General features: G+C 49.0%; 1 protein-coding gene across 3 annotated transcripts in view; it reads left to right on the plus strand.

Moving 5' to 3' along the window:
• The window catches only part of slc27a4 (solute carrier family 27 member 4), a 63,624-nt gene that overhangs the window by 38,707 nt on the left and 2,295 nt on the right, over positions 1–22,622 (plus strand). For 2 of the 3 annotated variants that reach the window (XM_085965417.1, XM_085965418.1), the window contains exons 4-11: positions 1,196–1,357; positions 2,653–2,722; positions 9,537–9,628; positions 12,189–12,298; positions 15,033–15,242; positions 19,218–19,344; positions 20,225–20,362; positions 22,183–22,350. In XM_085965417.1, the coding sequence (XP_085821543.1) occupies positions 1,196–1,357; positions 2,653–2,722; positions 9,537–9,628; positions 12,189–12,298; positions 15,033–15,242; positions 19,218–19,344; positions 20,225–20,362; positions 22,183–22,350 (1,077 nt within the window). The remainder of the gene's footprint in view (positions 1–1,195; positions 1,358–2,652; positions 2,723–9,536; positions 9,629–12,188; positions 12,299–15,032; positions 15,243–19,217; positions 19,345–20,224; positions 20,363–22,182; positions 22,351–22,622) is intronic. The other variant, XM_085965420.1, reaches the window with a different exon arrangement.

The raw sequence follows: 22,622 nt of genomic DNA on the forward strand, positions 1-22,622 counted from the left end.
ATCGTGGTTTGTGGCACAGTCCGAACCTTCGGCTTTCCTCTTCCTGCTGTAGAGCATGTACATGATACATGTGTCAGTGGGCAGCATTCTCACCTCTAAGCCAGACGTTTGTGGGTTCAAGTCCCTCTCCAGAGACTTGAGCACATAACCTAGGCTGACACTTCAGTGTCAGTACTGAGGGAATGCAGCACTGTCGGAGGTGCCGTCTTTCGGATGAGACGTTAAACCGAGGCCCCGTCTGCTCTCAGGTGGATGTAAACGATCACATGGCGCTATTTCGAAGAGGAGCAGGGGAGTTATCCCCGGTGTCCTGGCCAATATTTATTCCCTCAACCAACATCATTAAAAATAAAATAGACAATGTGGTCGTTATCACAGTGCTGTTTGTGGGAGCTTGCTGTGCGCAAACTGGCTGCCTTGTTTCCTACACTACAACAGTGACTACACTTCAAAATTACTTCCTTGGCTTACCACCAGACTGATACCTGGGATGGCAGGAATGATGTACGAGGGTCGATTGGGCTTATACTCGCTAGAGTTTAGAAAAATGAGAGGGGATCTCATTGAAACTTATAAAATTCTAACAGGACTAGACAGACTAGATGCAGGAAGGATGTTCCCGATGGCGGGGGAGTCCAGAACCAGGGGTCACAGTCTAAGGATAAGGGGTAAGCCATTTAGGACAGAGATGAGGAGGAATTTCTTCACCCAGAGAGTGGTGAACCTGTGGAATTCTCTACCACACAAGGCAGTTGAGGCCAATTCATTAAATATATTCAAGAAGGAGTTGGATATATTTCTTAAGGATCAAGGGATATGGGGAGAAAGCAGGGACAGGGTACTGAGTTTGGATGATCAGCCATGATCTCATTGAATGGCGGAGCAGGCTCGAGGGGCCGAATGGCCTACTCCTGCTCCTATCTTCTATGTTTCTATGTTTCTAAAGCTCTTTGGAACACCCTGAGGTTGTGAAGGCTGCTATAGCCTATGGACATCCCTCTGTGTGCGTAGTAATCTGCTGCGCAGAGTGGCATCAGACAACGGGGGAAGCATCAGGCCAACACTCGCTCCCACGCCTTTCCGCAGCTGGGAGTGGGGATTGCGGGGACGTCGGGGATCGGCAGGAGAACAGGTGTAAAGAGATGAAATACCTAATAACAAGTGTCTCTGTGGCTTCCCTTTTTTTTTTGAACAGCCCTGAAGGAGATCCACAAACTGCTGGGGAAATCCGTGCACCTGTACTGCTCCGGAGAGTGGAACGCCAGCGAGGTGCCCCCGGGCACGGACAACCTCGACACTTTACTGGAGGCCGCGCCAACGCACCCTCCTCCCCCGCTCCAGAACCAAGGATTCACAGGTAGAGACATGACAGACAGGTAAAGACCCTCTGGTCCATACAGCCTGTCCCACATAACGCTGATGGCTTGTGTATCACAATATGCACACACTCCGCCCCACCCAAAAACCACGGGATCTCCTGGGAGAGGCGAAAAAATAGATGACAACCCAGACCTATTTTGGGGGGAAAAAATCTGGGAAATTCCTCTCCAACCCCCTTATGTAGTCTAAACTAGTCCAGGAGATCACTCTGGCCCTGATAATTCCTTGCAGTACCTACCTTCTGGAAGAGGAGATCTCCGCCCCAGCCAGAAACAGGTCCCGATCTCGATTGAAGGAATTCAGCGAATCGGCGTTCACCTCACGAGCCAGCCTCCTGTTCCAGAGGTCGACTATTCTCTGGGAAAAGAACCACCTCCTGACATCTAACCTAGATCTCGCCTTACACAACTTAAATATGTGACCCCTGGTCCTCCCTAAACTATTCAATTGGAACAAACTGTCAACTCGGAACACAATCTATTCCCTTCTTCATCTTGTAAACCTCGATCAGATCACCCCTAAGTCTGCGCTTCTCAAGTCTAGAGTCCCAACTTTTTTAGCCGATCTTGATAACTAAGATTATCCAGCCCGCCCCCCCCCCCCCCACCACGTAACAGACGTCAATTCAAGGGGCCCGAAATTAAAGGAGACAGATTGATTATCCATTCTGAAAGGAAAAACAAACCCCTGAAGCCTAGTTTATCGACCTAATTTGTAGTCAGCGGGTGGAAGGGATTTAAACGAAAGCAATAGTCGGAATCCCAGACTCCTGCCCCCCTCTCCTGCTTGGTACAGTTCCACTGGTGCCGGGAAATTCTTTCCCTTAGAACAGAGACAGTTAAGAGGAGATTTGATAGAGGTGTTCAAAATAATGATTGGTTTTGATCGAGTAAATAGAGAGAAACTGTTTCCAGTGGCAGAAGGGTCGGTGACCAGAGGACACAGAGTTAAGGTGATTGGCAAAAGAACCAGAGGCGACATGAGGAAACACATTTTTTTACGCAGCGAGTTGTTGTGATCTGGAATGCGCTGCCTGAAAGGGCGGTGGAAGCAGGTTCAATAGTAACATTCAAAAGAGAATTGGATAAATACTTGAAGGGGAAAAAATTGCAGGGCTATGGAGAAAGAGCAGGAGAGTGGGACTAGTTGGAGAGCTCTACCAGGGAACCAGCACAGGCACGATGGGCCGAATGGCCCCCTTCTGTGCTGTATCATTCTATGATTCTAAGTGGCCATTTCCACTCCCATGTGAATGTGTATCTTTTGTTGCAGATCGACTGTTTTATATCTACACCTCAGGAACGACCGGCATGCCCAAGGCAGCTATTGTTGTCCACAGCAGGTAAGGACCCATGTGTTAATGATGTCAAAAGACCACTTCACCCATCAAGCTCATGTCTCCCGTGCTCCGACTCACTCAGCCTAACATCCAACCACATTTTGAACACCACTAATGCCTTTGTCCCCTACATTTTTTCCTAAGATCTGTTTTAAATTTACTGCACAGTGACGACACTTCAGACGTACTGTCGGAGGTGCCGTCTGTCGGATGAGACGTTAAACCGAGGCCCCGTCTGCCCTCTCAGGTGGACATAAAGGATCCCATGGCCACTATTCAAAGAAGAGCAGGGTAGTTCTCCCCGGTGTCCTGGCCAATATTTATCCCTCTAACAACATTACTTTAAAAAAACAGATTATCTGGTCATTATCACATTGCTGTTTGTGGGAGCTTGATGTGCGCAAATTGGCTGCTGTGTTCCCTACATCACAACAGTGACCACACCTCAGAAGTACTTCATTGTCTGTGAGGCACTTTGGGATGTACATGAAAGGCGTGATATAAATGCAAGTTACATTTAGTCTACAGCACAGAAACTGGCCATTCGGCCCAACAGGCCTGTGTTGCTGTTTATGCTCCACACCAGCCTCCTCCCACCCCTCTTCATCTCACCCCATCAGCATATTCTTCTATTCCTTTCTCCCTCATCTGTTTATCTAGATTTCCCTTAAATGCGTCTATTCGCCTCAACTACTCCTTGTGGTAGCGAGTTCCACATTCTAACCACTCTCTGGGTAAAGAAATTTCTCCTGAAATTCTTATTGGATTTATTAGTGACTATCTTATATTGATGGCCCCTAGTTTTGGTCTCCCCTGACACAAGGGGAAACATTTTCTCCACGTCTACCTGAACAAACCCTTTGATAATCTTAGATCTCTATTGGGTCCTTGCTACAAACCGCTGGTTGTTGGCAACTCGTGTCTGTCTAAAACCACTCTTGTGGCGATTTAGGGACTTTGGTATGTGAATGAAGATTGAGGTCACAGAGGTTTTGATTCGTTTTAAAGTACGAGGAGATTTTGGAGGAAGAGCACTATTAAGGGTAGAGAAGTCAGAATCACAGAATCACAGAATCTACAGTGCAGATAGAGGCCATTTCGGCCCATCGAGCCTGCACCGACACACATCCCACCCTATCCCCGTAACCCCACGTATTTAATCCCCTAACACTAAGGGTCAATTTATCATAGCCAAATCAACCTAACCTGCACATCTTTGGACTGTGGGAGGAAACCGGAGCACCCGGAGGAAACCCACGCAGACACAGGGAGAATGTGCAAACTCCACACAGACAGCGCAGGAAGTAGGCCAGGAAACCTTCTGGCTAACGATGAAAAAAAAAGCCCAGAGGTAATCGTTCTCGAGGCTGAAAAGGATTCGAGCCCTGTTGTCTTACCTCCAGTCATCCAAATCTCATTCCTCACACTGAGGAGAAAAAGACACCGACTGATTGGGAGAGGATGAATCTGCGGTTAAATACAAGCAGTTCCTCAATTTCACGACATCTGCTGTTTAAAAGACTGCAAGCTAGACTGGGTCACCTGCTGAGGCTGTCGGCTCGCAGCTTTCACGGGAGGTGCCGTGCTGGTAGAAAGGGGGATGCTCCGTCTCTTGGGAATGTAGCTCGCTGACTGCCTCCGCCAGGTAACCCGTCCATCTACAGTCTTGATCATTTAAAAAAAATCACTTGGCTGCCACTCACCCAGCTGGGTAAAGGCAGTGAGGAACTGAGCCTTGTAGGGTCTGTAGATTCCCAGACTATGCTGGGTTAGCTGATCACCAACCTGGGGGTGCCACAATTGGCCTCAACACCCTTGAGTTCGGATGGGGAAATTCACCAGCGTTCCAGCTAGGACGTCCATACCCGGGCGGGGCGTAAAGCGACCGCTGTATCGGGCTCCTCTGTGACGCCCGCCACAGTCAAATAGGCTGCTGCAGTGATGGCCATTTGGATGAGCTATTAAAGCATCTTTAGAGAGGTAAAGTAGAGAAGAAAAAAAAAATAGAGACCAAAAAATGACGTGCCGGAGGAGCTCAGCTCTGCTCTTGTCCGTGTGGCTCAGGTAATCAGTAGTGAGCTGGATCGGGTTATTTTTCCCTTCACAGGTGCTTCCTCCCCTCTTTCATTCTTCCAACAGGGAGAACAGATGAGCACGCAGCGGAACTCCCTCCGTGACCTTCAGCCATTCATGCTCAGTGGCTGCTTTTCATTCCCGTGCCCACCTGTACAAGTACTGTTGCCAATCTGGCAACAGAGGGCACCTTCTCTGCTGGTGAGAGCAGTCTCTCTCCCCTGACGGTTTCTGAGGACACTGTGGAGAGAGAGAGGTTCCGACGAACTCCCCTTTGCCTTTTCTTTCGTTGTTGCTGGAAGCACTCTGCCACCTGTTGGCTGGAAAAGAGATGTGCGCCACTTCACACTCGCTGCCTTGTCGCTGTGGGAACCTCTGAAAACTGCGGCCAATGTTCCTGTTCATTTTTTTTTGGGGGTGCGCGGCCCCTTTAACGGGCTGCGCGGCCCATTCAAATTCTCGCACACATGCAGTTAGTTCAATTGTGAAGCCATTGAGCGGCCTGCGCGGGACCTCCAGACGGCTGCACAGCTTAGCAGTTCGGAAGGCAAATGGTATGTTGGCCTTCATTGCAAGAGGATTTGAGTACAGGAGCAAGGATGTCTTACTACAGTTATACAGGGCCTTGGTGAGACCACACCTGGAGTACTGTGTACAATTTTGGTCTCCTTACCTAAGAGAGGATATACTTGCCATAGAGGGAGTGCAACGAAGGTTCACCAGACTGATTCGTGTGTTGGCAGGACTGTCGTATGAGGAGAGATTGGGTCGACTAGGCCTGTATTCACTGGAGTTTAGAAGAATGAGAGGGGATCTCATTGAAATGTATAAAATTCTGACAGGGCTAGACAGACTGGATGCAGGGAGGATGTTTCCCCTGGCTGTGGGGGGGCGGGGGCGGGGGGGGGTGGGTGTCTAGAATGAGGGGTCACAGTCTCAGGATATGGGGTAGGACATTTAGGACTGAGATGAGGAGAAATTTCTTCACTCAGAGGGTGGTGAACCTGTGGAATTCTCTATCACAGAAGGCTGTGGAGGCCAAGTCACTGAATATATTTAAGAAGGAGATAGATAGATTTCTAGACATAAAAGGCATCAAGGGGTATGGGGAGAGAGCGGGAATATGGTATTGAGATAGAGGATCAGCCATGATCATATTGAATGGCAGAGCAGGCCCGAAGGGTCGAATGGCCTACTCCTGCTCCTATTTTTCAATGTTCCTGTGCTTAGCGGAAACATTAACTGCGTCCATGAATTTCCTCGGAGATGGGAGCAAACCGGAGGTGTGGGGGGGGGCGCGGGAACGGGTGTTATTGGGGTCGGCTGGGGGTGGTGGGGTGCGGGGGTGGGGGGGACCTGTTTGTACAGCGCTGGGGTTTCCGGGGAGAGAGCGGGTGGAAGGAGAATTTAACACCGCCCCTTTCAACCTCATGTCGTGGAAGGAGGAAGGACGAGCCAGAAGATGCCACCTGAGGCAGACGTACAGTACTTTAACGAGGCAAAGTCAGCGTGGGGCCCACCAGGTTCTGCAAGGCCGGTTTGCGTACAGCAGGAGGACGCAACACGCTCCGCTGTTGTACGGCAAGTGGTCTTGCTGGGGAGAAAAAAAATGTTTTGCTCCAGTCTCTTTCCTTCAGCCGGACCTCTCTGTCTCTGCAAATCACAGTTGTCACAGAAGAACGCATGCTTAAAGGGATCGTCCACATCACAGAATCATGCCACGCAGGAGGCCCTTAGGCCCATCGTGCCTGTGCCAGCTCTTTGAAAGAGCCATCCAATTAGTTCCACTCCCTCTTGCTGTTACTTAAATAACGCAGGGTGCAGGGTTGCAAGCTATTTGTTCCATGGATTCGCTGTTGATCACTGGCACTGACCTGCTGAGTTCAACAAAAGCATTTGTCGCTGCCAACGTCCGTTTTCATCTCCTGATCGTCCAACCATGAAAACTTGCACTCGGAGGATAATCCAAAGAAGAACATACGAACAGGAGGAGGCCATTCAGCCCCTCGAGCCTGCTCCGCCATTCAATGAGGTCATGGCCGATCTGCGACCTAACTCCATATACCCGCCTTTGGCCCATAGCCCTTAATACCTTTGGTTAACAAAACAACTATCAATCTCAGATTTAAAATTAACAATTGATCTGGCATTAATTGCCGTTTGCGGAAGAGAATTCCAAACATCAAGGAGCCCCAGTAAAACTGAAGTCAATGGGAATCGGGGGGGGGGAAAATGCTTCACTGGCTGGAGTCATACCTAGCACAAAGGAAGATGGTTGTGGTGGTTGAAGGTCAATCATCACAGCCCCAGGACATCGCTGCAGGAGTTCCTCAGGGCAGTGTCCTAGGCCCAACCATCTTCAGCTGCTTCATCAAAGTCATTCACTCCAACATAAGGTCAGAAATGGGGATGTTCGCTGATGACTGCACAGTGTTCAGCGCCATTCACAACTCCTCAGATAATGAAGCAGTCCATGCCCGCATGCAATAAGACCTGGACGAAGTTCAGGTTTGCGCTGATAAGTGGCAGGTAATATTCACGCCACAGAAGTGCCAGGCAATGACTATTTCCAACAAGCGAGAGTCTAACCACCTCCACTTGACATTTAATGGCATTACCATCATCGAATCCCCCACCATCGACATCCTGGGGGTCACCATTGACCAGAAACTTAACTGGACCAGCCACATAAATATTGTGGCAACAAGAGCAGGTCAGAGGCTGGGTATTCTCCCCAAAGTCTTACCACCATCTACAAGGAATGTGATGGAATACTCTCCACTTGCCTGGATGAGTGCAGCTCCAACAACACTCGAAGCTCGACACCATCCAGGACAAAGCAGCCCGCTTGATTGGCACCCCATCCACCATCTTAAACATTCACTCCCTCCACCACCGGTGTACCATGGCTGCAGTGTGTACCATCTACAAGATGCACTGCAGCAACTCGCCAAGGCTTCTTCGGCAGCACCTCTCAAACCTGTGACCTCTACAAGCTAGAAGGACAAGGGCAGCAGACACACGGGAACACCACCACCTCCAAGTTCCCCTCCAAGTCACACACCATCCTGACTTAGAAGTATATCGCCGTTCCTTCAGTGTCACTGGGTCAAAATCCTGGAACTCCCTCCCTAACAGCACTGTGGGAGTACCTTCACCACACGAACTGCAGCGGTGTAAGAAGGCGGCTCACCACCACCTTCTCAAGGGCAATTAGGGATGGGCAATAAATGCCGGCCTTGCCAGCGAAGCCCACATCCCATAAAAACGAATTTAAAAAAAATAAATCTACCACCCTTTGTGTGTAGAAGTGTTTCCTAATTTCACTCCTGATTGGACTGCTTCCCCGGAGCTCAGCAGCTGAGAAGGCTGCGCCAGCCCGCCCCTTGTGACATGCAGAAGGGTAAATCCGAGGGAAGAGCTGGGCCTGTTGTTTTGGGATCAACAGACAAATGTGGTGGAGCGGTATGCTCCCAGTGTTCTTGCGCGGCCCAGTTTGGAGTGCGACCGCACCACCTTGTGTGCCCAGAGGCTGACAGCCCTGTACCGTCCTTGTCACTCTTTACTCAGACAATCAGCATTGCCGCGGTTCAAGAGCAGGAAGGCAAAGTCACAGCGTTTGTCATGGACATTGTCCCATCTATGTTTAAAGAACGCAACGGATTTTAAAGAAAGAAAGACTTGCATTTATATCTAAAGCCAAATACTGCGGCTGCCTGAAATAAAAACAGCAAACATTGAAAACACTCAGCAGGTCTGTGGAGAGAGTTTGTTTCTCGCTCCGCGGATGCTACCTGACCTGTTGAGTGTTTCCAGCATTTTCTGTTTTTAACGTGCATTAATATAGCGCCTATTACACCCTCAGGACGTCCCAAATCAGTATTGAAAGGTTCCGTTCCTCAATGCTGCTCGTGTCGTCTGCAGACCTCCCGCTCCTTAATCATCACAAGATAAATTTGGGTGAAGAAAGTCCCATTTAATGTTACTCTTCCAGTGTAGCGACCCGACCGTCTTGCCATGACAGCTTTTAGCATCCACCTGAACAGGCAGACGGGACCTCGGTTTAACGTCACATCTGAAGGACCGACAGCCTGTGACAATGCAGAAGTGCACTGAAGTGTCAGAAAGAACTTGCATTTCTATAGCGCCTTTCACGACTGTTAAATGTCCCAAAGTGCTTTACAGCCCATGAAGTACTTTTTGAAGTATCGTCACTGTTGTAATGTAGGAGACGAGGCAGCCAATTTGTGCACAGCAAGCTCCCACAAACAGCAATGTGATAATGACCAGGTAATCTGTCGATTTGAGGGATAAATATTGGCCCAGTATACCGGGGAGAACTCTTCTTCGAAATAGTGGCCATGGGATCTTTTACGCCCACCTGGGAGAGACAGACGGGGCCTCGGTTTAACATCTCATCCGAAAGACGGCACCTCCGACAGTGCAGCATTCCCTCAGCACTGCACTGGAGTGTTGGCTTAGATTTTAGCGTTCAAGTCTCTGGAGTGGGACTCAAACCCACGACCTTCTGACTGAGAGGCGAGAGTGCCGCCCACTTAGCCACGGCTGACACCTAACATTGCGTGAAGTTGACCATTCCCTAGCATTGGCACGCCTCACCTTGCAATTGTGATGCAGCAGAAATATGTAGAGAACATTCTGGAAGGATTTGCATTTGAGAATTTGAATGACATCCCCTTTTTTTTTCTCTTCCTCCCGCCCCTCCCCTCCCCACCCCCTCCAGATATTACCGGATGGCAGCTTTGGTTTATTATGGGTACCATATGCACGCTGATGACATTGTCTATGACTGTTTGCCTCTCTACCACTCTGCAGGTAACCTGGGTGAGGGTTATGGGTGGGCGGGGGGCGGTGTGGTTCTACTAGTTAACAATGTCAATCACCTAAATAATTCTCTGTCAGTCAGAAAATACTGGGACCCCCACCATAGCGTTCTCATTTATAGCACCGTCCCGTTTCGAACAGACACCATTTTCTCTGTTACAAACCTTTGGCTTCCTTGCACTAAAATCCATCATAGCAGCAGGTGTTGATTTGAAATTTAACGTGAATTGATTTATTAAAAATATTGACGTTTTTTGTCCCTCACTGTCTTATTTTTTGGTAAATTCCTCTCCTCTCCTGAAGGCCTTTTTTTTTTTTTAATTTGTTCTTGGGATCTGCCCATCCCTAGTTGGTGGTGAGCCTTCTCCTTGAACCCGCTGCAGTCCATGTGGCGATGATGCTCCCACAATGGCGTCGGGTAGGGAGTTCCAGGATATTGATCTCAGTGATGATGAAGGAATGGCGATATTTGTCCCAGTCAGGAAGGATGGTTGAGGCCCACACGTACGGGTACTTTCCAAGAGGAGTTACTGGCTGATTTACCCCCGCCATGGGTAACAGGTCCTTGCAGTGTCCCAACTACACCCTAGATAAAAACAGCTAACTCAGCGCAGACTAGGGGATTGATCTTCCTGGCTTGCATTGCTCAGTTCCACCCATTGAGGTTATTGAAAAATATTAGGGCTCATGGAATTGCGAGTAATGTACAAGCATGGATTGAGGATTGGTTAACAGACAGAAAACAGAGAGTAGTAATAAACGGGTCATTTTCGAGTTGGCAGGCTGTAACTAGTGGGATACCGCAAGGATCAGTGCTTGGGCCTCAGCTATTCACAATCTACATCAATGATTTGGATGAGGGGACCAAATGTAATATATCCAGGTTTGCTGATGATACAAAGCTAGGTGGGAATGTAAGTTGTGAGGAGGATGCAAAGAGGCTTCAAGGGGATATAGACAGGCTAAGTGAGTGGGCAAGAACATGGCAAATGGAATATAATGTGGAGAAATGTGAACTTATCCACTTTGGTAGGAAAAATAGAAAAGCAGAGTATTTTTTAAATGGTGAGAGATTGGGAAATGTTGGTGTTCAGAGGGACCTGGGTGTCCTTGTACACGAATCACTGAAAGTTAACATGCAGGTACAGCAAGCAATTAGGAAAGCAAATGGTATGTTGGCCTTTATTACAAGAAGATTTAAGTATTAGAGTAAAGACGTCTTACTGCAATTATATAGGGCCCTGGTGAGACCACACCTGGAGTATTGTGTACAGTTTTGGTCTCCTTACCTAAGGAAGGATATACTTGCCATAGAGGGAGTGCAACAAAGGTTCACCAGACTGGTTCCTGGGATGGGGGCATTGTCCTATGAGGGGAGATTGAGTAGACTAGGCCTATATTCTCTAGAGTTTAGAAGAATGAGAGGTGATCTCATTGAAACATACAAAATTCTTACAAGGCTTGACAGGGTAGATGCAGGGAGGATGTTTCCCCTGGCTGGGGAGTCTAGAATCAGGGGTCACAGTCTCAGAATAAGGGGTCGGCCATTTAGGACTGAGACGAGGAGAAATTTCTTCACTCGGAGGGTGGGGAATCTTTGGAATTCTCTACCCCAGAGGACTGTGGAGACTCAGTCGTTGAGCATATTCAAGATAGAGATTGATAGATTTTTGAATATTAAGGGAATCAAGGGATATGAGGATAGTGCAGGAAAGTGGAGATGAGGTAGAAGATCAGCCATGATCTTCTTGAATGGCGGAGCAGGCGCGAAGGGCCGAATGGCCTACTCTTGCTCCTATTTCTTATGTTCTTATTGAGACTCGCCATCTAGGGTTGCCAACCGTCCAGGATTGCTCTGGAGTCTCCAGGAATTCATGAATACTCTCCAGGACTCTGCTGGGAGCAACACCCCGGAGAAATATCAGCGGGGCATTAAAATAAATCATTTTCTTTCAACACTTTTGTTCATTAGTTATAAAAAATGTTGGAGTCGTGAAAGGAAAAGGCTGTGACGTAATAAAGACTCACTACGCATTTGGTTGTACATAAAGCAAGGCTTTAATCGACTTGTAACAAAACATGGAGGTCTAGTTAGTAGTCACTAGCTTCCTGTTTCCAGATTGTCTCTGGCCAAGGTGGGCCCACGCCCAAGCATTTATACTCCTCGGACGGCGCCCTCAGCTGGCCGTTCAGTAGTACTTCCTGAGTTACTTCTTGTAGAAGTTGCGATTTATGACAGGCTGTTTGACTGACAGTCAAGAATAATCCAACCGGGTAACCGGGAGTCTGTTGGCTTTCCCATTGGCTGTGGGAAGGTGTGGCACCGCAAAGACAGACATGTTGGGAGGGAGGGAGGAAGAGTCTGGTGGTGATGCTCTGGCCATCATGAGCGTGGGGCAGGCTTAACGGACCATCTGTGTCTTTACCTGCCCGTCAGTTTCGTGCGTAATGAAATCTCCAGGATTCCATCCTGCCAAAGTTGGCAACCCTAATCGGGGAACCCGATAGAAACGGAACCCCGCGTCGCTGATCCGAGTTCTTGCTTTTCCAGGGAATATTGTGGGAATAGGGCAGTGTCTTCTCCACGGCCTGACTGTTGTAATCAGGAGGAAGTTCTCTGCCTCTCGCTTTTGGGACGACTGCGTCAAGTACAGGTGCACGGTGAGTGAGAGCTCTGCGAAGAGTCAATGCTGTTTTGAGTCTTGACACCTCCGCGCTTGCCCCTCGATCCTGGGCAGTAAGAAGTGGGCTGTAGCTGCAACAACGAGGCTGTGCCCAAGCTTAATCCCCCTCACCTCTGCCGTAGACCCATTGGCACACTCCCTGTCCCTAGCTGCCTGTTATATATATATATATATATATATAATAATAATAATAATAATAATAATTAATAATTCAACTTTATTGTCATTGTACAATGCACAAGTACATGAACAACAAAATGTGATCTTGCAAGCTCCCATGAGTCCAGTACAAATAACATTAACCGTATATAGCACCGTCCTGGGAAGAAGCAAAGCCGCTGCGTCTGTGCGCGCCGCCATTCCATTTCCACCATTCCTCCTGTCCGACAATCTTCAGCCCAACGCCCGGGCCTGCTCACCAGCCGCCCCTCCCGGGGCTCCTTCCGTGACCTTCTGCACCTGGTCGTCACCCCTCCAGGTACTAACCAGGCCTGGCTCTGCGTAGCTTCCACGGCGCACGCACACGCACACACACACACACATTGGGGCGGGCGGTTTAAATCGAGTCCCAGGCTTTAGGGCCCTGTGTGTCCCTTTGTGAATGTGCTGCCGAGCAACATTTCTACCTTTTTAATACCTTGAAAGATGAAAGTGAAAGTACTTATAAAATGTTTTTGGTAACTCTTATGTTATTTTTAAAAGAGAAACTAACTTTTTCAAAGCTGGATAAGGAGAGTAGTTTGAGCTGCAACCAGTAAAAGAATGGCTGGCAGATCCCTGAGATGAAAACAATTAGTCCCGCCCACACACACACTTAATACCTTGAAAGATGAAAGTGAAAGTACTTATAAAACGTTTTTGGTAAATCTTATGTTATTTTTAAAAGAGATACTAACTTTCAAAGTAGTTTGAGCTGGAAGCTGCAAGCACTGAAACAATGGCTGCCAGATCCCCGAGATGAAAACGATTAGTCCCGCCCACACACACACACACCGATTGGCAAACCATCAGGGGACCGTACTGTAGGATTGGTCAATCGTGACGGCACAGGATTGGTCGAACCTTGACGTCAGTCAATCAATGCTAGCAGATAATGAGTTTAATTTTGAAGGTTTTTTGCATAAGGTGCGAACAATTTTCGTCTGACCGAAAAGTAAATACGCTTACCAGCGTCCCGGAAGCATAAGCTTTCTTTGGAGGTAACGCGCGCGTAGGTACGCCGTATAACTTTCGAGCGCATAGCTGGACAGACGCACACCCGAGGACAGACAGACAGACAGAAGGACAGACAGACAGACAGATCGACCGCTTTATATATATATAGATTTCTGAGTGGGGAACATTGTTCACTTTAATTTTTTTTTTGGGTGCCCGGCCCCTTTAACTGGCTGCGTGGCCCATTCAAATAAATATTGGCACAGTCCTGGAGACCCCCTGTAAATATTGGCACACTCCTGGAGACCCCTATAGATATTGGCACACTCCTGGAGACCCCTATAAATATTGGCACACTCCCGGAGACCCCTATAAATATTGGCACACCCCTGGAGACCCCTATAAATATTGGCACACCCCTGGAGACCCCTATAAATATTGGCACACCCCTGGAGACCCCCTGTAAATATTGGCACACTCCTGGAGACCCCCTGTAAATATTGGCACACTCATGGAGACCCCCTGTAAATATTGGCACACTCATGGAGACCCCTTGTAAATATTGGCACACTCATGGCGACCCCTTGTAAATATTGGCACACTCATGGAGACCCCCTGTAAATATTGGCACATTCATGGTGACATGTAATTAGTGACACAGCCCTTGCAACCAACATGCCCTCTAATCTGCGCGGACGTGTAGCTTTCTGCCTATCCCGCGCAGCCCGGGATTGAATTTTGGGCCGCGCGCACAAAAAATAATTAAGGAGAACATTGCTAGCGACTCCCTGTAAATAGTGACAAACCTCTGAAGACCCCTTTCCCCTGAAAGACAAATGTCAGCCACCCAAAAAGCTCGGAGAAAGTACGGGACTCTGCAGACACTGAGCTGACAGAAACCTGATAACCCCGTGGACCCCACTTTGAAAACCTGTGGATTGTGATATCGACTGAGCCGCAGACCAAATGATAGCCCCTGTTCCAGGGTTCGATATATTAATCCCACAACATAGGAACAGGAGGAGGCCATTCAGCCCATCAAGCCTGTTCTGCCATTCAATGAGACCATGGTTAATCTGCAACCTAACTCCACACACCCGCCTTTGCCCCATCTCCCTTTAATACCTTTCGTTAACAAAAATCTACCAATCTCAGATTTAAAATTAACAATTGATCTAGCATCAATTGCCGTTTGCGGAAGAGAGTTCCAAACTTCTACCACCCTTTGTGTGTAGAAGTGTTTTCCAACTTCACTCCTGAAAGGTCTGGCTCTAATTTTTAGACTATGCCCCCAGTCCTAGACTCCCCAACCAGCGGAAATAATTTTTATCTACCCTATCTGTTCCCTTTAATATCTTGAAAACTTCGATCAAATCACCCCTTAACCTTCTAAATCCTAGGGAATACAACCTTCCATTATGAATCATATATAGTTACTGAAAATGATCGCTTCGGTTTAGTTTAGAATAAAACTTCAGCTGTGTGTTTTTTTTTAAATGCCTGGCGATTCGGTGTTAGCCGAGTTCTGAGGGTGTGCTGGCCGTTTGTTTCCACAGATTGTCCAGTATATCGGGGAGATTTGCCGCTATCTCCTGAGCCAACCTCAGCGGGCGGTGGAGCGGCAGCACTGTGTGCGCATGGCCCTCGGCAACGGCCTGCGCCCGTCCATCTGGGAGGACTTCACCACCCGCTTCCACATCCCGCAGGTGGCAGAATTCTACGGGGCCACGGAATGCAACTGCAGCCTGGGGAACTTCGACAACAAGGTGCCGTGAACGACGGGGCGGGAAAGGGCACCGGGCAGACGCAGTGAACGATTGCGAAAACGGGGTCCCGGCCTCAGACCATTCAGCAAAAAAACATTTGGTGCAGGGTTGCCGGTCTCGGTGAACATAAGAAATAGGAGCAGGAGTCGGCCACACGGCCCCTCCAGCCTTTCAATAAGATCATGGCTGATCTTCAACCTCATCTCCACTTTCCCGCCCGATCCCCGTATCACTTGATTCACTTAATATCCAAAAATCTATCGATCTCTGTCTTGAATATACTCAATGATTGAGCCTCCACAGCCCTCTGGGGTAGAGAATTCCAAAGATTCACAACCCTCTGAGTGAAGAAATTTCTCCTCATCTCAGTCTTAAATGGTCAACCCTTTATCCTGAGACTATACCCCCTAGTTCTAGACTCTCCAGCCAGGGGAAGCGGCCTCTCAGCACCTACCCTGTCAATCCCCCTCAGAATCCTGTATGTTTCGATGAGATCACCTCTCATTCTTCTAAACTGCAGAGAGTATAGGCCCAATCTACTCAATCTCTCCTCATAGGACAGCCCTCTCATCCTAGTGAACCTTCGTTGTACCCGCTCTAAGATCCAGCCCTCCTGTTTGGTCAGATTGTGCTGTCCCTCTTCGCCACCCCACCATCCTCCCTCCAGCCGCCCGCCCCATAGAACCATAGACAGTTACAGCACAGAAGGAGCCCACTCTGTTTATGCCCGCTCTTTGCCACAGCAAATTCAAAACTAATTCGACTGCCCCCTCCCCCCTCTCCCCATAGTCCTGTATCTTCCTCAGCTTCAAATATTTATCCGCTTTTCCCTTAAAGGATGCAATGGTCACTGCCTCAGCCTCTCACTGTGGCGAAGCATTCTGTGCTCCAACAACCCTCTACATAAAGAAATGTCTTCTAACTTCTCCACTTGCTCTCTTACTGACGATTTTAAACTGATGACCCCTCGTCAGTGACTCCCCAACAAGAACAAATAGTCTTTCCCCCGTTCACTCGTTCAAATCTCCACTCCGCTTTCTGTGACCCAGCGGAAATAGTCCCAGCATTTTAAGTCTCGCCTGGCCAATATTTATCCCTCAAAAAAATCACTATAGTCAGATTATCTGGTCATTATCACATTGCTGTTTGTGGGAGCTTGCTGTGCGCAAATTGGCTGCCGCGTTTCCCACATTACAACAGTGACTACACTTCAAAAGTACTTCATTGGCTGTAAAGCGCTTTGGGACGTCCTGAGGCTGTGACAGGCGCTATATCAATGCGAGTCTTTCTTTCCTTTCTCCCCTCAATTTCCCTTCCCTGACCACTTCCTAGTGAAGCTATTCCCTAAGCTCTCCGTGGCTTTAATGTCCTTTGGCTGTCGTAATGTCTTGCTGCAGTTGTACAGAGCCTTGGTGAGACCACACCTTGAGTATTGTGTGCAGTTTTGGTCGCCTTATTTGAGGAAGGATGTTCTTGCCATGGAGGGAGTGCAGCGAAGATTCACCAGACTGATACCTGGGATGGCAGGAATGACGTATGAAGAGAGATTGGGTCGATTGGGCTTATACGCGCTGGAGTTCAGAAGAATGAGAGGGGATCTCATTGAAACTTATAAAATTCTAACAGCACTAGACAGACTAGATGCAGGAAGGCTGTTCCCGATGACGGGGGAGTCCAGAAGCAGGGGTCACAGTCTAAGGATAAGGGGTAAGCCATTTAGGACTGAGATGAGGAGGAATTTCTTCACCCAGAGAGTGGTGAACCTGTGGAATTCTCTACCACAGAAGGCAGTTGAGGCCAATTCATTAAATATATTCAAGAAGGAGTTAGATATATTTCTTAAGGCTAAAGGGATCAAGGGATATGGGGAGAAAGCAGGGACAGGGTACTGAATTTGGATGATCAGCCATGATCGCATTGAATGGCGGAGCAGGCTCGAGGGGCCGAATGGCCTACTCCTGCTCCTATCTTCTATGTTTCTATGTAAACTACACACAGTACTCTAACTGCGGCCTACGCAATGTTTTGGGCAAACTGATCATTACTGGTTCCCTATTTATAAAACCCAAAATGCTGTTGGCCTTTTTTATGGCTTTATCCACCAGCACTTGCATGTCAGGGAATTATATGTTTGAACGCTGAGGTCTCCCTGTCACACCCGTCATCGATTTTTCCATTATATACTTCATTTCTCTCTCACGGTGTACGGCCTCACGCTTATCCACATTCAGTTGCGCCTGCCATCTGTCTGCCCGCTCTGCTAACCTTTCCGAAGTCCTTTACCGTCCTCCTCGCTGCTTGCCGAACCCCTTACTTTTGTGTTGTCAGCAGATTTCGAGAGTGTGGGAGACTGGGACATCACACCAGCACAGCAAGGCGCATGCTTCAGAGAAGTCTGCTCTTTCTAGAATACTAACCCTAGTGCAGGCCAGTGCTGAGGGAGTGCGGCACTGTCGGAGGTGCCGTCTTTCGGATGAGACGTTAAACCGAGGCCCCGTCTGTCTCTCCCAGGTGGCCGTGAAAGATCCCACGGCCACTATTTCGAAGAAGAGCAGGAGAGTTCTTCCCGGTGTCCTGGCCGATATTTATCCCTCAACCAACATAACATTATCTGGCCATTATCACATTGCTGTTTGTGGGAGCTTGCTGTGCATAAATTGGCTGCCGCATTTCCCACATTGCAGCAGTGACTACACTTTGAAAGTACTTAATTAGCTGTAAAGCACTTTGAGATGTCCAGCAGTCGTGAAAGGCGCTATAGAAATGCAAGTCTTTCTTTTACCATCTTACCATTTCAGCATCAAGCTAATTCTTATATGTTCAGGCTTCAACAAATCCAATAGGGAATTCAGGAGAAACTTCTTTACCCAGTGAGTGGTGAGAATGTGGAACTTGCTACCACATGGAGTGGTCGAGGCGAGTAGCATAGAGGCTTTCAAGGGGAAGCTAGATAGACTCATGAGGGAGAAAGGAGTAGAAGGATATGTAGATGGGGTTGAGATGAAGAGGGGTGGGAGGAGGCTGGTGTGGAGCATAAACACCGGCATGGACCTGGTGGGCCGAATGGCCTGTTTCTGTGCTGTAAATACTTTGCAACTACCTTTCCCATCAACTCATTCCCGCTGTCGCTCTCCTGTGTAAAGGATTACTCCCCAATGCCTCTCCTAAACTTGCTTCTCACAACTGCACTTCTCCCCCTCCCCCCCCAGCCAGACCCTTTCAAACCAGATGATTATCTCTGTAACCTCCTCCAGTCCTCTGAGAACTCTGCATTCCTCCAGCTCTGGCCTCTTGCGCGTCCCCCGCTTCCTTTGCCCCACCATTGGCGGCCGTGCCTTCAGCCATCTAGGCCCTAACCTCTGGAAATCCCTCCCTAAGCCTCTCCGCCTCTCCTCCTTTAAGACGGTCCTTAAGACCCACCTCTTTGACCAAGCTTTTGGTCACCTGTCCCAATAGCTCCTTCTTTTGGCTCGGTGTCAAATTTCGTCTGATTCTGCTCCTGTGAAGCACCTTGGGGGCGTTTTACTATGTTCCAGGCGCTATATAAATACAAGTTGTAAATAAATATTTTCAGCACCTTAGCCTGGTCCAAACTCTGGTCCAAGTTCAGTTTTCTACCAATTTGAAGGGCATGGTACCACAATAGGAGGCTACAGGCAATCCGATTAGTGAGTACGTGTTATCTTCAGACGTTGCAACAAAGTGATAATGCGTTGTGGAAAAGTGCGGATATTTTTATTATTGCTGCCACTGAGGTCATTGTTTGTTCGAGGCCTGGTGGAACTCTGCAAGCGCGGGTTACTGGGAAGCCTCAACCTCTGGTTTGTGGGCAAGAGGGCAGGATGCCCGAGGTCTGTGTCTTGGTGGTGCATTGCGCGGAGCCTGAGGAGCTCGCTGGAATTTGCGGGTTTGTCTGGAAACAGTCGCGATGCCCGGCCGTAGTCTGCAGTTAATCGTTTCTTATTTCCTGTGTAGGTTGGCGCCTGCGGCTTTAACAGCCGCATTCTGCCATTCGTCTACCCGATCCGATTGGTTAAAGTAGACGAGGACACAATGGAGCTGGTTCGAGGCCCCGACGGCGTCTGCATCCCCTGCAAACCAGGTATCCCGACAGTTTCTCATAACTTAGCAATTGCTCGGGTGTCGCTGAGTTGGAGACAAGCTTCCGGCTCCTGATCGCCATCCAGGGACACCTGTGGGAAACTGCACACGCGCGCAGACGTGATCAGGGTCTGCTGTGATGCCGCCCACAGTCGAATAGGCTTCTAAAACCTGCCGTCTAGATTCACGCATGAAGAATGGAAACACTTAGACAAGCTACCAGCGTGTTTGGAACTACTCCCACCCCCTGGCAATGAATTAGGGGCTAGAGGAAGGGAGGGAATAGGAGGCGGGAGGTCATTTTTAAAAATAAAAAAGGAGATTTCTTTAAAACACAGCTTTAAAATAATACGGCTCTGCCTTTTTAACAGATAAGGCCACTGGTTCGGCCAGATCCTTAAAGCGGGAGGGAAGTTCACAAGCAGAGCGCGGCCTTTCCCTGTCGCCCTTTTAAGCTCCACAGGAATCATAACTGTTACCAGGGCCGCAGTCCATCTGTCTGCTTTGCTTTCACCCCTGTTGCTGAGAGGCTGTCTTCCCCCCCTGGCTGGGAAGTCTAGAACTAGGGAGGCCATAGTCTCAGGATAAGGGCACGGCCATTTTGAGATTGAGATGAGGAGGAATTTCTTCACTCAGAGGGTTGTGAATCTTTGGAATTCTCCACCCCAGAGGGCTGTGGATGCCGAGTCGTTGAGTATATTCAAGGCTGAGATCGATAGATTTTTGGACTCTAGGGGAATCAAGGGATGTGGGGATAGGACGGGAAAGTGGAGTTGAGGTCAAAGATCAGCCATGATCTTATTGAATGGCGGAGCAGCCTCGAGGGGCCGAATGGCTGACTCCTGCTCCCTGCTCCTAATTCTTATGTTTCTTCTGTCCAGGTGAGCCGGGCCAGCTGGTGGGCCGTATCATCCAGAACGACCCCCTGCGGAGGTTTGATGGATATGTAAACGAGACGGCGACGACCAAAAAGATTTCACATGACGTGTTCAAGAAGGGAGACATGGCCTACCTCTCCGGTAAGGGGCGAGGGAACAGTAGTCGGTGGGGGAGGGGGGGGGGGGGGGGGGGAGTGTCTTTGGGTATCCAGGAACTCACCGCCACCCCAGGGAGTGAAAGCTGACGTCCAGCGAGTTGGCGCTTGGCGCTTGGCCGGTCAGTCGGCCTTCACTCTTCGCTGGTGGGCGTCAGTCGAATCGAACATAAGATGGCAGCAATCGGGAGTGACTGGAGAAAAAATAAATGAGCGTCAAGAATCGGTCAGCAGGAGGGGGATCGAGAGGGGTAGTGAGTTGGTGCACTGTCCGTTCACCTCTGCAATCCAAGCCTAAATCCAGCCTAGGCTTACGAGGCTCTAAGGAACGTTGTCCGAATTAGTTCGAGGGAATCTCAGCCCAGTTCTTAGTAGAAAGAAAAGGAAGACTTGCATTTCTATAACGCCACTTCACGACCACCGGACGTCTCAAAGCGCTTTACAGCCAATTAAGTACTTTTTGAAGTGTAGTCACTGTTGTAATGTAGGAAACACGACATCCAATTTGTGCACAGCAAGCTCCCACAAACAGCAATGTGATAATGACCAGATCATCTGTTTTAGTGATGTTGATTGAGGGATAAATATTGGCCAGGACATCGGGGAGAACTCCCCCACTTTTCTTCGAAATAGTGCCACGGGATCTTTTACGTCCGCCTGAGAGAGCAGACGGGGCCTCGGTTTAATGACTGATCCGAAAGACGGCACCTCCGACAGTGCAGCACTTCCTCAGCACTGCATTGCAGTGTCAGCCTGGATTTTGTGCTCAAATCTCTGGAAAAAAACATGTAGAAACATAGAAGATAGGAGCAGGAGTAGGCCATTCGGCCCCTCGAGCCTGCTCCGCCATTCAACGAGATCATGGCTGATCATCCAAACCCTAGCACCCGGTCCCTACACCGACAACCATCCCACCCAAGCCCTATCCCCGTAACCCCGTAACCCCACGTATTTAATCCCCCCTAACACTAAGGGTCAATTTTTATCATGGCCAATCAACCTAACCCGCACATCTTTGGAGTGGGACTTGAACCCACAATCTTCTGACTCCGAGGCAAGAGTGCTACCCACTGAGTCATGGCTGACACCAAACTCAGCAGAGACCAGGGATCAAACCTGGAACCCGGCCTGTTTGGCCAAGCGCCATGTTGGGCACTGCATTTCATGAAATTGGGGAGGGTGGGGGGGCGTGGGCGTTCTGGTTGTCTTTAGAGCTGAACCAATATTCAAGGTTTGACTGTCTCTAGATCACCCCCCCCCCCCACGCAGACCCTTTTAAATCAGATGGCTGTCCATTGCCTTCCGCCCCTGGACACGCAAGCGTTGCTGTGTTGTCTCCTTCCTCATAGGCAGCAGGTCAAAATTCTGTGAGAACATCAGAAATAGGAGCAGGAGTCGGCCATTCGGCCCCTCGAGCCTGCTCCGCCATTCAATAAGATCAAGGTTGAACTTCGACCTCAACTCCACTTTCCTGCACTATCCCCCTATCCCTTGATTCACTTACTATCCAAAAATCTATCAATCTCTGTCTTGAATATACGCAATGACTGAGCCTATACAGCCCTCTGGGGTAGAGAATTCCAAAGGTTCACCACCCTCTGAGTGAAGAAATTTCTCCTCATCTCAGTCCTAAATGGCAGATCCCTTATTTTTTCCTTCAAGTGTTTATCCAATTCCCTGTTGAAAGCTGCTGTTGAATCTGTTTTCACCACTCAGTCAGGCAGTGCATTCCAGATCCTAACCACACTCTCGCTGATTGTAAATATCTGGCTCCTAACCCTGGCTCTTTCTTTCCCCTGTTGCAAGCAGGTGATGTCCTGGTGATGGATGACTATGGCTACATGTATTTCCGGGACCGTACCGGGGACACCTTCCGTTGGAAGGGTGAGAACGTGTCAACCACGGAGGTTGAGGGAACCCTCAGTCAGACTCTCAACATGGCCGACGTAGTCATATATGGGGTAGAGGTGCCAGGTAAGCATTTACTTTCCATGTTTGTGTCATGGAGGTGATATTCTGTGGCCTTAATTCAGCTACAGCACGTTACTTGCAGTCTAACGCTGACCCACCCTTCTGTATCGGTATTCCCCTCCCCCACCCCCCCCGCACTGCGGAGAAATTGTCAGATTTTGAAGCTCCTGCTGGGAGGTACGTGTTTCAGTGTTAGGCGAGGGCTCATTGGTGATGTCTGCCATGGTGGAATAGCACACTGACACGCACTTGGCCGAGGCGGTCGGAGCCTGTGC

The sequence above is a fragment of the Somniosus microcephalus genome, chromosome 23 (genome assembly GCF_052327205.1).
Source record: "Somniosus microcephalus isolate GS21.2 chromosome 23, FLI_Smic_1.0, whole genome shotgun sequence".
NCBI lineage: Eukaryota > Metazoa > Chordata > Chondrichthyes > Squaliformes > Somniosidae > Somniosus > Somniosus microcephalus.